This window comes from Brachyhypopomus gauderio, unplaced genomic scaffold (genome assembly GCF_052324685.1).
Source record: "Brachyhypopomus gauderio isolate BG-103 unplaced genomic scaffold, BGAUD_0.2 sc62, whole genome shotgun sequence".
NCBI classification, from domain to species: Eukaryota; Metazoa; Chordata; class Actinopteri; order Gymnotiformes; family Hypopomidae; genus Brachyhypopomus; species Brachyhypopomus gauderio.
This window is the reverse complement of record NW_027506883.1, coordinates 1839878-1853668: the sequence shown is the minus strand read 5'-3', so window position 1 is coordinate 1853668 and position 13791 is coordinate 1839878. Positions and strand designations below refer to the sequence as shown.

Below are 13791 nucleotides of genomic sequence, written 5' to 3'. Positions count from 1 at the left end.
AGAATGACATGGAAACAGTAACAGCAGACACACCACAGACACAAAGTCTCCTCCCTGAAAGCTCTGACGGCCTGAGCTGCCGTTTGTTTATGGTTTGGGGAGGGAGCCCCCGTCTGTATTAGGATCATTCTAGAACGTTCTAGAGCCTCTAAAGCAGCAGAGCGAGTGAGTGAAAGGCAACAGACCCAGTTCTAGATCTCTCTGAGCAGCACTGAGCACAGACGACTGTGCAGGCGATGACAGGTTGGTTTTGACCCCGTACGCTGTACGAGCAGACGAGAGGATCCTGCAGGGAACACTGTGTAAACCACTTCAGTTAGCACAGAATACACAACTGGAGAACGGACACGCGATGGTTTATAGTGAACAAAAAGCACCATTATACCACAGGTGTGCCTCAATGGGAGAGGGCTTGTTCTGATTGTGAACCAATAAAGACAGATGAGCGCTTACACACCCGCACGCACGCACGCACACACACACACACTGTCACATGAAAAGATGCCGGGGCAATTAGACACCACACCAATCCAAACACAGTCTCCCGACTCTCGTAAACAGGTTTGTTAAGATACTGCAGAAATGGCCACATGCACATCAGTAGAACAGAACTACTCACACAGGAGTGGAGAAAACGAGAAGCCAAAGGACCTCGTTTAGAAATCATTTGAGGAATTAATTAAGGCGTCGATGCGAGGCTAAATTTAACACACGCTCAATCATCTTCACAATTAAACCTTTGATTTCCCCCGAGAAGATTTAAAGATCAAGCATATTAGTTTTATAGAATTGTAACTGTACAGACTTTATTGCTAGATTACAGCCGTATATTAAAGCTCAGAGCACAATTGTTTATAGTCCTTCAGATGAAACTTGAAATGTGTTTTGTGATACGGGTTGCAATCCAGTAGCTCTCTGGATTACAAAGGTATATAAGTTATAAGTTTTTGGTTATAAGTTTTGAGCCATCAGCTACTGCTAATTGCTACTGCATCAGCCTTCTGTAACGTTCATCACACACATTCACCTGCAGCCATCACCTGGTGTTCAATAAGTTTTTTAAATGATTGAAAAACCTCTCCTTATTTAGACTTGCTTAAGGTGTGCTTTCTGACGCAGGACTAGTTCATAGACGATTATTTACATTTACATTTACATTTATGGCATTTAGCAGACGCTCTTATCCAGAGCGACTTACAAAAGGATTATTTTGGGATCAATTTAAAAATAATAGTGGTGTTTGCATAATAAATACTAGGTGGAAAGATGGCTGTAATTAGTCTTATTAAAACACCCTCTTGTGGTCAACAACATAAGCAATTACCCGTGAAATGCCAAATTGACTGCGGTAGAACTTATGTTGGGGTTTAATAGGCCCAATACGCATCATGTTCTATCAAAATAAAAGTCTTTTTTTTTTGTATAGCCTTGTATATACATCTCTCACACACAGTCATCTGTATCAGTTATATAGGAGATAGAAAGAAAGAAAATCAAGTTTGTACCAAGTGGTTTATTGGACTTTCAGCCAATAAGCTGAAGTTCTCAAATACAAAATTCCACGTTTAACTCATCCATTGCCACAAATGTAATTTTCTCTTCATCTCGTCAGTGACCATTTTGTGACTTCTTATATAAAAAGTTTGCAGTCCTCGCATATTTACCATTTACAGTGTATACAAGTGACAATGACCCTTTTTGTCATCTGAAGAAAAACCCCACAACTGAAATGACTGAAATGAAGACAGTCATGTGGGACACCTCCGTGGTTCAGTAGTACATTCAGAAATGACACATTCAAGTTCAGGTTAAAGTGCGCACACACACATCATACAACCTTCTGCTGCAACTTAAAAGAACAGGATCATGGACAATTCACATCTGGACATGTGCTTTCCATCATATTGACCACCAATTGTCTTTCAGCTATTATACCAGAGATCAGCATGTCCAGCTAGTTAAAACCCCTCCTGGCGGTCACCATTGTTACAGTAGAAGTGTCCGCATGTAATGAGGCAGACGGACACGAGTCAAAAACAATAAATAATTATTGACATGCAGGCACAATAAAATCCATCACCCCACAGACATTCATAACTACCATAATCCATTCAAAGCTTCCAATTTCAGTCTTCAGAGAGCTTTAAATAACCACACAGGCCTTCAAAACCATCTGGGTACGAGTCTGCCCTTCCTCAAGCTCCCACCTGGACTTCACGGTTTACGTGATCCACCATAGTTGTGCCTGCACTAACATTGGTCTGTCAACACAATCAGTACATCAAGTCTATAAATGCTCAGTGAGATTAAAACATGTCCTGCTAGTAAGGCCACACAAGCTCCTGACACTTCCCTCTTTAACTCATTAGTTATCAGAACGTTGCACCGAGACACACGCTACATGTACAGGTGAACACCCTACATGTACAGGTGAACACCCTACATGTACAGGTGAACTCCACTCGCAGTGCAAACTAGCACAAATCTAACACCACCCTCTATTAAGGGCTATATAAATGTTTATTACATTGTAATAAGCACTATTACACCAAACCATTCAAGGGAATTCATATGCTGTAAATACATAATTAGGTACATTAGGGAGGGCTACTGGGAGAATGCCTTTATGGAACAGGGAGAGTGTTGAAATTGGCTGGTTTGAACTGGCATCAACACCTCACCTCCACTGTCCATTATTCTCCCCACCAGCATGTGGGTGATATCACTGCTTCAGTATCCAGACCATGAAACACACAGAACTCTAAACCCAGGAAGACCAAATGAGCTGAACATGAGCATGAAGAGATACGATGTCATACTGTAGGTATCCCAACGTAGTCCCAAAAATCAAAAAGCTCTTAAAACATCTTTTAACCAGGGAACGGGGCTGTGAGAATCCCTCATATTTAAATTTGCTACATTGTCTTACAGTACACAAAAACTACGCATCTAATACAGTAGTGAACAGCAGCACAGAATCAACAATGCCACACTGGCCTCTGAATGATCTGTACTGTACGTACGGTAGAAAACAAGAAAATAAATGTTATTACAGTCACAGATGCTATACAAAATAATCCACACAAATGACTTTGTATAGATTATTTACAGGCACTGTCAATCAGTCATAAGAGTTCTTTATTAATATTTATACAGAGAAAGATTGCAAGAAATGGGACAGAGTAAAAGACCACATTCACTCCTCATTGAGGTTCGTCTGTCTGGACAAGTCTGGGGTCAGGACCAAGTCGTCACTGGGAGGCCCGGGGCCCTTCATGGCCATGCAAGCCCCCACCATTACTGGGTAACTTCGGTTCCTTCGAATGCCTGGCAGTCCTCCTATGGGGCTGGTTCCCCCAGTATGAGGTCCAAATGGCGGCCTAGCCAAGCCCAGAACAGGCCCCGGTGTTGTGGCCCTCGGGCCGAGACTGAAACGCTTCACCTTGTCAACCAGGCGAAGGTTCTGCACGCTCACCTCCGTCTGGCACTGGGAGTCCGAACGGGTTTTGGCATCGGCCTCCCGCATCTCTCTCAGGATGGTGCTGGCTGGGCGCGAGGCCAGGAAGTTCTCGTAGGGGGGGTCCGAGGGGCTGAAGTCCACAGGCAGCACGGGGCGGGTCACCTTGGACTTGGTGGGCGAGTTGGGCGGCGTGGAGGGCAGCATGTCTGGGCCTGCAGCCTCGGGGGACCTGGTACCCGAGGAAGACAGCCCGGGCCCGGCGGACCGCTCTGCCCGGTCCCAGCTGCGTGGGTTGTACACAGCGGCGTAGATACCTCGCTCCTGCAGGAGACGCACCAGACCCAGGGAGGTGCTGGTGGTCCTGGTGTGGTCGCGCAGGTTGGTGAAGCTCTCGGCCAGGCTGAGACGGCGTGGCGTGCAGGGGGTGGAGACGGGGGTGGAGCGGGTGCAGCCGGGCAGCACACTGGAGACCAGCGATGGAGCCGCCGACATCACGCTGTCAAACAAACGGAGCAGCGGTTACACCACCATTACAGCACGCGCCAGGCGGGCCCATACTCTCACAAACCTCCGGCTCTGTGATCTGTGGGAACTTGCGTAAGATGAATTTTACATTCTCCAGTGGCCTGACGCAAGACGCCTTGACTTTCTTCACACGGAAACGTTGTATTTCACACAGCAAAACATTCCCAGTGATTGTTATATGGAGAGAAATGTTTCCACACAGAAGCATCTCTGTTTTCACATGCATCTCTATTCGCTGCCCTTTAGTACTAAAAATAACCCCAGACACATTCATCACCACTCAAGATGCCACACAGCACAACTCGGCTAGTGGATACAGCAGGTGAAACCACCCTGACGTTCTAACAATCAACCAACCTCAGGACTCATCACAAATATTCCAGTGTTAAGCTCAAGAGCCCCCCCCCCCCCCCAATACTACAATGTTAAGCTCAAGTGCCCCCCCCACTACAAATACTCCAGTGTTAAGCTCAAGGCCCCCCCCCCCAACTTCAGGGCCGTTAGAGGGTTAGAACAGTGCGGCTTTGGTTAGAACGGTCATGCTCGTGACCATGCTGGGGTCATGTGGCAACTTCTCACCCTGAGTGGGCGTGGCTCAGAGAGCCTGCTCTAAGCCTGGCCTCAAAACAACATGGTACAGTGCTTCCTCTCCCTCTTCACCATCCTCATCACTACCATCACATGATCTGTAGAAAACCAATAACAATATCTTGCATCTTCTGCAATCAGCAGTGGCCAATGCAGGGACTATAGTGGCATACTTAACAGGAGAAGAACTACAACAATCATACACTTTAAAAGAATGATAGTGTTTGTATGGTATTTGGCGCCCTCTGGTGTTCATGAAAAGGCAGTGCAGGGGTCTCACCTGGACGTCACCCTGGTCAGTTCATCTGATGGGTGGAGTATCCGGCAGGTAGTGAAGGTGTATGTAGAGCTAGTGTGAGACATACATTTACCAGGGAAATGCACTGGGAACAGCAAAAAGAGGAGAGGAAGACATTAGTGCACAAAGGCAGACACGCACGCACCAGCACACCAAACACCAGGAGAAAACTGCATCACGACACTAAAAACAAAGCCAGCACAACTCGTTTCATTTTTTATGCCAAACACACTAGTGTTTTACAGTTACAATTAATAACTGATTTCTTGTAAGTAGAAATCTCATGGCTTGTATTTATCCTGATGCAGTTTTAATGAAATGGACACAATATAATCAAAGAATAAGAAAGACGTGTGATTACATTAGACAGCCATTCCCGTTGATCAAATAAGCAGTAAAAATGCTTAGCACAATAACTGGTGTTATAAAAGGTGTGTGTGTGGACCAGTCACATGCAGTCAGGCCCTTCTAATTGTTCTAAATAGTTTTGCTGACCATAGTTAGTATTCTAAGGACTGTTGACCTGTATTTTGAAATCCAAGCAGAGTTCTGCATACAGGGGGTGTTATGCAAAAGAGGTACCGGTTTTATGCACTGCAGTAAGTGAACAACATTGAACAGGCACTAGGACAAGGACTGTTGTGTGTGTGTGTGTGTGTGTGTGTGTGTGTGTGTAGAGGGGAGTGCACAGCGTTGACAGGTCCTGCCACAGTCTTCTAGACCACATGTCTAAGCAAGTGTGTGACTGTGAATGTGACCTGTCCTTTGACTTTCTGCGCGCTCACTCTCTCTCACTCTCACTCTCTCTCTCTCTCTCGTACACTCAGAGTGCACTACAGTTTTTATTAGAACTCTGACATCTGAGCTCTAACACGCATTTCACTCTATGACCTTGTTCTGGACTGTAGCAAAGTGCTGGGGCCCCCGTACAGGAGTGTGTACATATGAATGTCCACATACACACACACACACACACACCTTATCCTCTCACCATACTTAAACACGTGATTTATCTCAAACATGTTTTCATCTCCGTGATATCTCGGTGAAGGTGCTCTTTCAAGACGTCATGCTCAACAGGTGAAGTTCAGGTATGGAACAAGTAGCTGCATCTATGAAACAGCCCTGCTTGTCAAGCAGGTGAAAGATCTCTAAAGATCTCTAGAGCAAGATCACTCTGGTCAAAGCGGAGCACCGAGTTGCGTGAAGAGCAATTTAGAATCAATGACAAATCAATCAATCAGAACAGGACAGGCAGAGGAAATGAGAATACAGTCTGTACTTTAGCTCCGTCCCAAGAGTGACAGCATTATTACCTTTGTAATAAACTGTAACTCACATCCACAATAACACTCCCATTCCCATCATAACCCCATGGCACAAAACCAAATGTTTACAGGAATGTATTTTAACACGGGAGCCGATTACCTGCAACACTCTTCACTGCACATCATTATTGCAAAATGAGTCTATATCTCAGGCCTCTAAACCCAAAAGAGGCTGACAAACAAAAATACGTAAACACAGTTGAGACATGACCATTTCACAGACTGTATTTTCACATCTCTGCCTGCCATACCCAGCCCCAAAACAGGTAGAGGAGAAAGTACTGGTATAAAAAAAATGAAAAAAGAGCCACTATACTCAAAACAATCATGGCAGCACCGGTCGGGCATGGAGGGGGCAGTGGTGGGCGTGTCCGGGGTGCGTGTCAGCCTATCCCAGGCCACCTGGTGCTGCTGTATGTGACAAATATGATAAACATGCTAATTTTCCCAGCATGCTGACATCCATTAAAGCTTCACTGTGTGTTATGGGGGGGTAGGGGGGTGTGGACACCCCGTGCTGGGCTGGTGGTCAGATCCTCCCTCACCAGATGTCACTTCCTCATCCTCTGCAGGTTCGAGCAGCTCTGGGTTAGCGGAGGCGCCCGGGTCCGTCTCGTTGGCCCGTCCGGTCTGCTCCTCTGGGCTGTGTGTGTTGGCGATACGCTGGTGCCGAGGGGCTGGGGAAGAAGGCAGCGAGTCCAGGCCCGTGGTGGGGTGAGGGGAGTGAGGATGCTGGCGTTCTCCTGGCTCGTCTTCCTCCATGTCCGTGAACCGGTACACCTCCTCCACATCCACCTGCAGCGGGCGGAAGCCCTTGGTCACCACACCCGGACGGGGGTCCAGAATACCGCCCAGGTTAGGCTGGGCCAGCTGCTGCCACGCGTGCAGGGTGGCCGACCCTGAGAGAGAGAGAGAGAGAGAGAGAGAGAGAGAGAGAGAGAGAGAGAGAGAGAGAGAGAGAGAGAGAGAGAGAGAGAGAGAGAGAGAGAGATATGAGACGAGAAAAGGCCCCTTCAAACTGTAGCGCTGTACGGTCACAGCTGTGTGATGTAAAAGCATGAAATCAAAACCTTTAACATTTTTAATAAAGACATGCAATATACCATAACTAATACCGATTAAATTAAAGAAATTCCTGCCAAAACAATTATGTGAAAAACATTCATGTTTACAGGCAAATGATTGACAAGTCATCAAATCCAGTCACTTTGAAAACTCCTGGATAGTTCTGCACCCGTCTTTAATGTCAGAGGGAGTTACATGTGGAAACAGCAGCTCAGGGATTAAATAACAAACCAGTTGAGCTCTGGGGAGTCAGTCTTGTTAGCAGAAAGAGCATGATGGACCTTCCTTTAGTTTTAGGCTAAAGAAATCTAAAAATGCAACACTGAAGTAACGAATGTAAGTAAACATAACTTAATGTCCAATATGCAGTGACTAAGAGGGTGGAGGTTAATGTAGTTACTATCAATTGCATCCAACAGAGAGATTATGAGAGGGACCCTGTTTGAGGGATCAGGAAGAACCAGAGAGCTTTTCCCATCAGTGCTGCATCATTAGGTGTGTGGAGACCTTTCTCAAACTTCCACGCAGCATGAGCACTTGAGCAGACATCTAGCAAAGTCTGTTCGATTTGTGGGTCTTTTGCTCTAAGGGTCGCGAACTGACAAAATGTAGAAAGAAAACAAGAAAGAAGGGGGTGTGAGAAAAATGAGGGAGAATTTATTGGAATTTTAAAAACAGAATGAAAGACAAGGTTCAAAACAAAGTGGAAACAAAGGACTGGAGGATTAATACAGAACAGAGGGGAAAAAAACGCCAAGCAGCTCAAGGAAATGAAGCAATATAAAGTTATAAAGTGCTGGGCCTGATCAACCAGAGAGCAAAACCCCACAAAACCCCAGACACACTTGTAGGACACACTCCTGTAGCTACATCATTTCACACTAATCTCACCCAATGCAAAAAATTTCCTTTCACACAATTGTACTGTATATACTTTGGATGCATAAATTTTCTTACGTTATTCAAAGAAAAAATAAATGACAGGATAAAGTACCAGCAGGTGGCAGTAGAGCGTAGAATTTAGTAAAAAGTATTTTCTCTAAACTTACTGTGGAAATATTAAGGCATGACTACAAGAGAATTTATTCAAAACATGCACCATCTGTTGTTGGGACATCACATGGCTAACTATAGAAAACAATTTGCATGAAAAGCGTAAAGTGCATTTTAGCCCGTTTGTCAAAGAGGTCTTGTCATAGACTCTGCAGGGGTGTGTGTGTGTCTAAATCTGGAACCAGCAGCGTGGCTGTGTGTGTCTGAAGTAGAAGGAGTGGTGTGTGTTCAGGTCATCGCTGTGCTGGTGTATGAGGGCCCAGAGCGAGTCTCCGAGCCGCAGGAGCAGAGTTCTGCCCTCGGGCCGGTCACCTTCCAGGGGCTTGACGATCTGCAGCTTCTCGGGCAGGTAGGAGCGGCTGTAGACGGAGCAGACGGAGTGCAGCGTGCCCAGCGACATGATGCTGTCGGCGGGCGTGAGGGAGCCGCTGGCGTGGGCCGTCTCCTCGCCCTTCTCCTCCGCCAGAGCCGTCAGCTTGCGCTCCCGCTCCTCCTCGAAGAAGCGCCGCTCGCTCAGGTAGTTGTCGCGGCGGAGGGAGAGACGGCGGATGGCCGCCTCCAGGTCGCAGGAGCCCGGCGTGCCAGGCGTGCCCGCCCTCTTGTTCGTGTCATCGGAGCTGCAGAGAGAGAGAGAGAGAGAAGGGAAAGGCGGGGCTTCACTGCGGGGCAGTACGTACACACACACACACACACACGTACGTCTTCCTCTGCTCTAAAGCTTTAATATCCCTTAATTATAATAACTATCAATTTTTAACGGAGACAATGGCATACTTCACTGTGAAGTCTCAAGACACTTTTTGCCGTTTGCATAATTGAAACACATGTATATAATACAAACGTTGCGGGCCTGTGGTAACACACCCTCACAAAACAGCAAGCTTGCTGGGAAATGTGTGTTTCTAGGCAACAGTCCAGTCGTGGAATTGTGCGTGTTGGTGTAACCAAATGAATTATTAAATAAACCAGCAAATCATAGTTTGTTATTTACCTCTATTAACTAATAAAAGGAGCTTGTTTAACTGTTGTATTGTTATACATGAGCCATGCTGATATTTGATATGAATGCATTCCCTCTCCTGTGATGGTGCTAAAACATAATAAATATAACAACAATCTCGGGCTCACCCGTCTGGTGGGGAGAGACCCCCCAGGAACATGCTGTTGGTGCGGTTGTCACTGACACTCCCCTCGCCCCCATAAACGCTGGACCTGGGTGTGCTCAGACAGCTGGACTGCCTAGAACTCAGACACGATGTCTGATTGGACCCTGGGATGTTCATGGGGGAGGGGCCCAGGGAGCGCTGACGAACTGATTGGTTGATGTTGTGCACCGTCTGGAAGACGCGTTTTGGGTGTAATCTGAAAGAGGACAAACTACATCAGTACTGGAGTTAAAAGAGAACCAAGAGCTCATTTGTGACTATGAAAAACTTTTAGAATAAACTACTAAATCATATTAAATTTATTTTAAGAATAAAATAAAATTAGACTACCGCAAACTCAAACAATACAGTAGATGTTCGTCATTCATACAGGAAGTGATACGTACCTCTGTTCTTCTACTTCCGGGTCAGCCATTTGAATCTCTTTCCTCATGGTCCCTTCGATTTCAGCAGCTAAGGAATCCTGGTACAACCACAAATAAAGTTTAACAACGATAACAGATCATGTTGTCTCTGGGTTCATGTTAAGGTCAGTTAGAGGAGTGTAGAGATGATCACACCCCATCCAGGGTTGAGTAAACTTGTGTTGTGTAAACAGAACAATAAAATTAGGTCCACTTCCAAAAATGTGAATATCTGGAGGGCATGTGTGCATAATCCAGGGTAGGGACTCCTAAAGTCAGGCGGGGGGTGGGGTTAGAGTGAGGCAGGGGGTGCCTCACTTTAAGAGCACATATGTCAAAGTCAAGGACCACGGACCAGATCCGGCCCAAGAATTGATTATCTATGGCCCACTGGACAATATTTAATTACTATTAGAACCGGCAGCCGCAGGTGTTTTGCACGCACAAACACTACATGCCCCACAATGCAACGGTTGCCCACGAAGTCACTGCAGCGCGCGGATTCATTATTCATCAGCAGTCAGAGTAGATATCAACATTCAGCTCCCCCCTCCTCAAAAATGGCTAAACGTGAGGTGGACACTGAGAACAGGGGGAACAGGGGGTTTCAAGCCAGGTGGGTGGCAGAGTACATGTTCACGGAGGTAAAAGGTAAACCTGTGTGTCTTCTGTGTGGAGAAAGTTTGGCTGTAATGAAAGTATATAATATGTTAAGAAAAAAAAAGAATATAATTAATTATAAAAAAATTAGGTTAGAGCCAGGCAGGGGGCGGAGTTAGAGCCAGGCAGGGGGCGGAGTTAGAGCCAGGCAGGGGGCGGAGTTAGAGCCAGGCAGGGGGCGGAGTTAGAGCCAGGCAGGGGGCGGAGTTAGAGCCAGGCAGGGGGCGGAGTTAGAGCCAGGCAGGGGGCGGAGTTAGAGCCAGGCAGGGGGCGGGGTTCTGCCAGCCTCACCATGGGGAAGAGTCCGAGGGAGTGGAACCGTCGTGGCGTGCTCTGAGGCATCGTCTTGTTCCTGAAGTTCTTCAGCTCCTCCTGAGCTTCGTGTAGCATCTCCATGCACTCCGCAAACTTGTCCTCCATCTCCCGCAGCTACACCCGCAAGGAAAACAATCTCTGAGGTCACGAAATACGAAATAAATACAATAGCATTTAATTTATTCCACATAGACTATTTTATAAGAAAGGTTCTGAACTGGGTTACGCAGAGGAATTCTGTCCAAAATAGTTACATATAGAACCAGTGACACCACAGATTAGATCAGATAACAGTATAGATAATATCTAATATAGATTAGATAATATATTGCATTATATTGTGCTGTAATGGGACTGTGTCCTTCAGAACGGCAGTACCTCCGCAGTGAGCTGCCTCTGGGCATCTTTAGCAGCTCCCAGATGCTGAGTGAGCTCCGTATTCTCCACCGCATACTGCAACACACACATGCACACAGCAGCGGCATCAGCTGAGGGCCAGCGGCCCATCAGAGCCCCACGAGGGCAGAGTGGGGCAGCCCGACCCAGAGCACAAGCAGCACTCACAAACTTGACTTTTTTCTGCAGGTCCACGATCTGCGAGAGCAGGTGTGTGATCTCCTCCTGTTGCCTGGAGGCATCCTCCGTCTTCCTGGCCAGCTCTTCAGCGAGCGACGAGATCTGCAGGTTTGCATCTCCTACGAGGACGGAATGAGGAAGACGTCAGACAAAAGGGAACTTCACATTCTCCACCAACACAAAGCTCAGGCCTCCCTATCTTCACTTCATTGTGATCTGAAGGGCGTTTTCGCTTGCATCACAACCCAAGTGAAGCATGAATGTCTGAAGCAGGTCACATGACCACATGCACCACAACCCGTTTATTATTTATTTATCAACCCTAGTTTATTATTACAGGTGACACTAAATTTCGTTATTTCCACTGCATGTAAACGTTATCAACTCCTTAATAAAATGGCCGATCTGAACATGCGGATGTAAAGTATTGAGTTGATGGGACTGAGGTCACCATCCATGAAGGGAACACGGAGGCCGTGTGGCGTGTCACAGGGAGCAGGCAGACAGCATTTACAGCTTTATACGTGTGTGTGTGTGTGTGTGTGTGTGGGGTTCTTTCAGCCCGCAGGCGAGGGGGACTCACTCAGCTCCTTCACACAGTCATTAACCAACTGCTGCTCCTTCTCCTCATAGGAGATGGTCTCTGTCTCCAGGTGGCAGGCCTACACACACACACACACACACACACACACACACACACACACACACACACACACACACACACACACACACACACAGATCAGACACATGCACACGCACAAAAAAGACCAGGTTTTGCTTTCATTGTGATCTTTCAGTTCCTGGTGAATACAATAGGGTACAATAGGATCGTCTGGGCTATACGTTTCTACTACTGTCCTACTAGTGTTGATGTCTTAGACTTTGGTTCGTGGTCAAAATCTCACTAATCTCAGTGCTCAGCACAGTAAACACTAATCTCAGTGCTCAGCTATTCTGGTGAAGTCCGTAGGATGGATCCAGACTGTTCTACAATAGGCCTGCGCTACTCACTAAGACGACAATGTGTTCTCGTTGCTTGATAATTCAGACAAATAGCTTTGTGCGCATTCATGAACATTGTAGCCAATAAGGCATCGAATTCCACCCCTTCACCACGATCAGATGGTGGGAGCATCACCTCTGGAGTAGAGTTACAATAGCAAGACTACATGCTTAGAGAAAAACAGACTCATTTTTTAATGGACCAAAGATTAAAATACAAATGTGAACTAAATGCAAATACACCACTCTGTTTTTAACCATTTTGGCTGTGTGCAAACATGCTGCAAGACAGGAAGAAGAAATCAGGTCTGGGTCCATTTTTCTACCATTTCATTTCCCTGAAACGAGTTGCCAGTTCCTTCTCGAGAAGAGGGAGAAGGAGCAGGGGTAGGGGCAGGATCAGGGGCGGGTAGGGGCAGGGGCGGGTAGGGGCAGGGGCGGGTAGGGGCAGGGGCGGATAGGGGCAGGATCAGGGGCGGGTAGGGGCAGGGGCGGGTAGGGACAGGGGCGGGTAGGGACAGGATCAGGGGCGGGTAGGGGCAGGGGCGGGTAGGGGCAGGATCAGGGGCGGGTAGGGGCAGGGGCGGATAGGGGCAGGATCAGGGGCGGGTAGGGGCAGGGGCGGGTAGGGACAGGGGCGGGTAGGGGCAGGGGCGGGTAGGGGCAGGGGCGGGTAGGGGCAGGGGCGGGTAGGGGCAGGGGCGGGTAGGGGCAGGATCAGGGGCGGGTAGGGGCAGGATCAGGGGCGGGTAGGGGCAAGGGGCGGGTAGGGACAGGGGCGGGTAGGGACAGGGGCGGGTAGGGGCAAAGGGCAGGGGCGGGTAGGGGCGGGATGGGGTACCTTGGAGCGCAGAACAACATTCTCGTCCTCCAGGTCTTTGAGTTTTTTCTGCAGCGAGTCCAGAGGGAAGAAGCTCGGCCCCGACACACAGGACTCACTCCGCCGGACCCTGACGGACACAAAACAACGATCAGTGAGGCTTTAAAATCAATGAAAGCTCTCTTTAATTGGAACTACAGGTAGCTCTGCAAAATTAATGTAGTGAGGCCAGCTTGATCTTATCTTGTTTCCTTAATCAATGTTTTACTAGCACTGGAGGAGTTATTGGAGTCCAACTATTATTAGCAACAGCGGTGAATAATCAAATTGTTTCACTGTAATGTAACTCCAGCCTACACTGAAAGGTCAATATCAGTTAGGGGAGTCAAAGCCCTGAACAAATCCATGCTGAGATGGTTGCTGAGAGGTCAGGAGAGGTGGTCACCCCGGGCAGCAGACAACCAGCTGTGCTGACAGAAGCAGCCCAGCGTCTTTCAGAGTGTCTTAATGTCCATCTCACATCATAACACG

The 13791-nt window shown here is 47.5% G+C and overlaps 1 protein-coding gene across 6 annotated transcripts in view; it reads right to left on the bottom strand.

Moving 5' to 3' along the window:
- Positions 1-1493: 1493 nt before the first annotated feature.
- The window catches only part of trak1a (trafficking protein, kinesin binding 1a), a 32011-nt gene continuing 19713 nt past the window's right edge, over positions 1494-13791 (bottom strand). For 5 of the 6 annotated variants that reach the window (XM_076988521.1, XM_076988518.1, XM_076988520.1 and 2 more), the window contains 11 exons: positions 13282-13390; positions 12022-12100; positions 11427-11557; positions 11241-11315; positions 10839-10976; positions 9870-9946; positions 9446-9679; positions 8630-8934; positions 6745-7098; positions 4854-4956; positions 1494-3956 (listed from right to left, as the gene is read on the bottom strand). In XM_076988521.1, coding sequence (XP_076844636.1) covers positions 3197-3956; positions 4854-4956; positions 6745-7098; positions 8630-8934; positions 9446-9679; positions 9870-9946; positions 10839-10976; positions 11241-11315; positions 11427-11557; positions 12022-12100; positions 13282-13390 — 2365 coding nt within the window. In that variant the 3' untranslated portion in view covers positions 1494-3196. Of the gene's footprint in view, positions 3957-4564; positions 4672-4853; positions 4957-6744; positions 7099-8629; positions 8935-9445; positions 9680-9869; positions 9947-10838; positions 10977-11240; positions 11316-11426; positions 11558-12021; positions 12101-13281; positions 13391-13791 lie in introns of all 6 variants that reach the window. The other variant, XM_076988524.1, reaches the window with a different exon arrangement.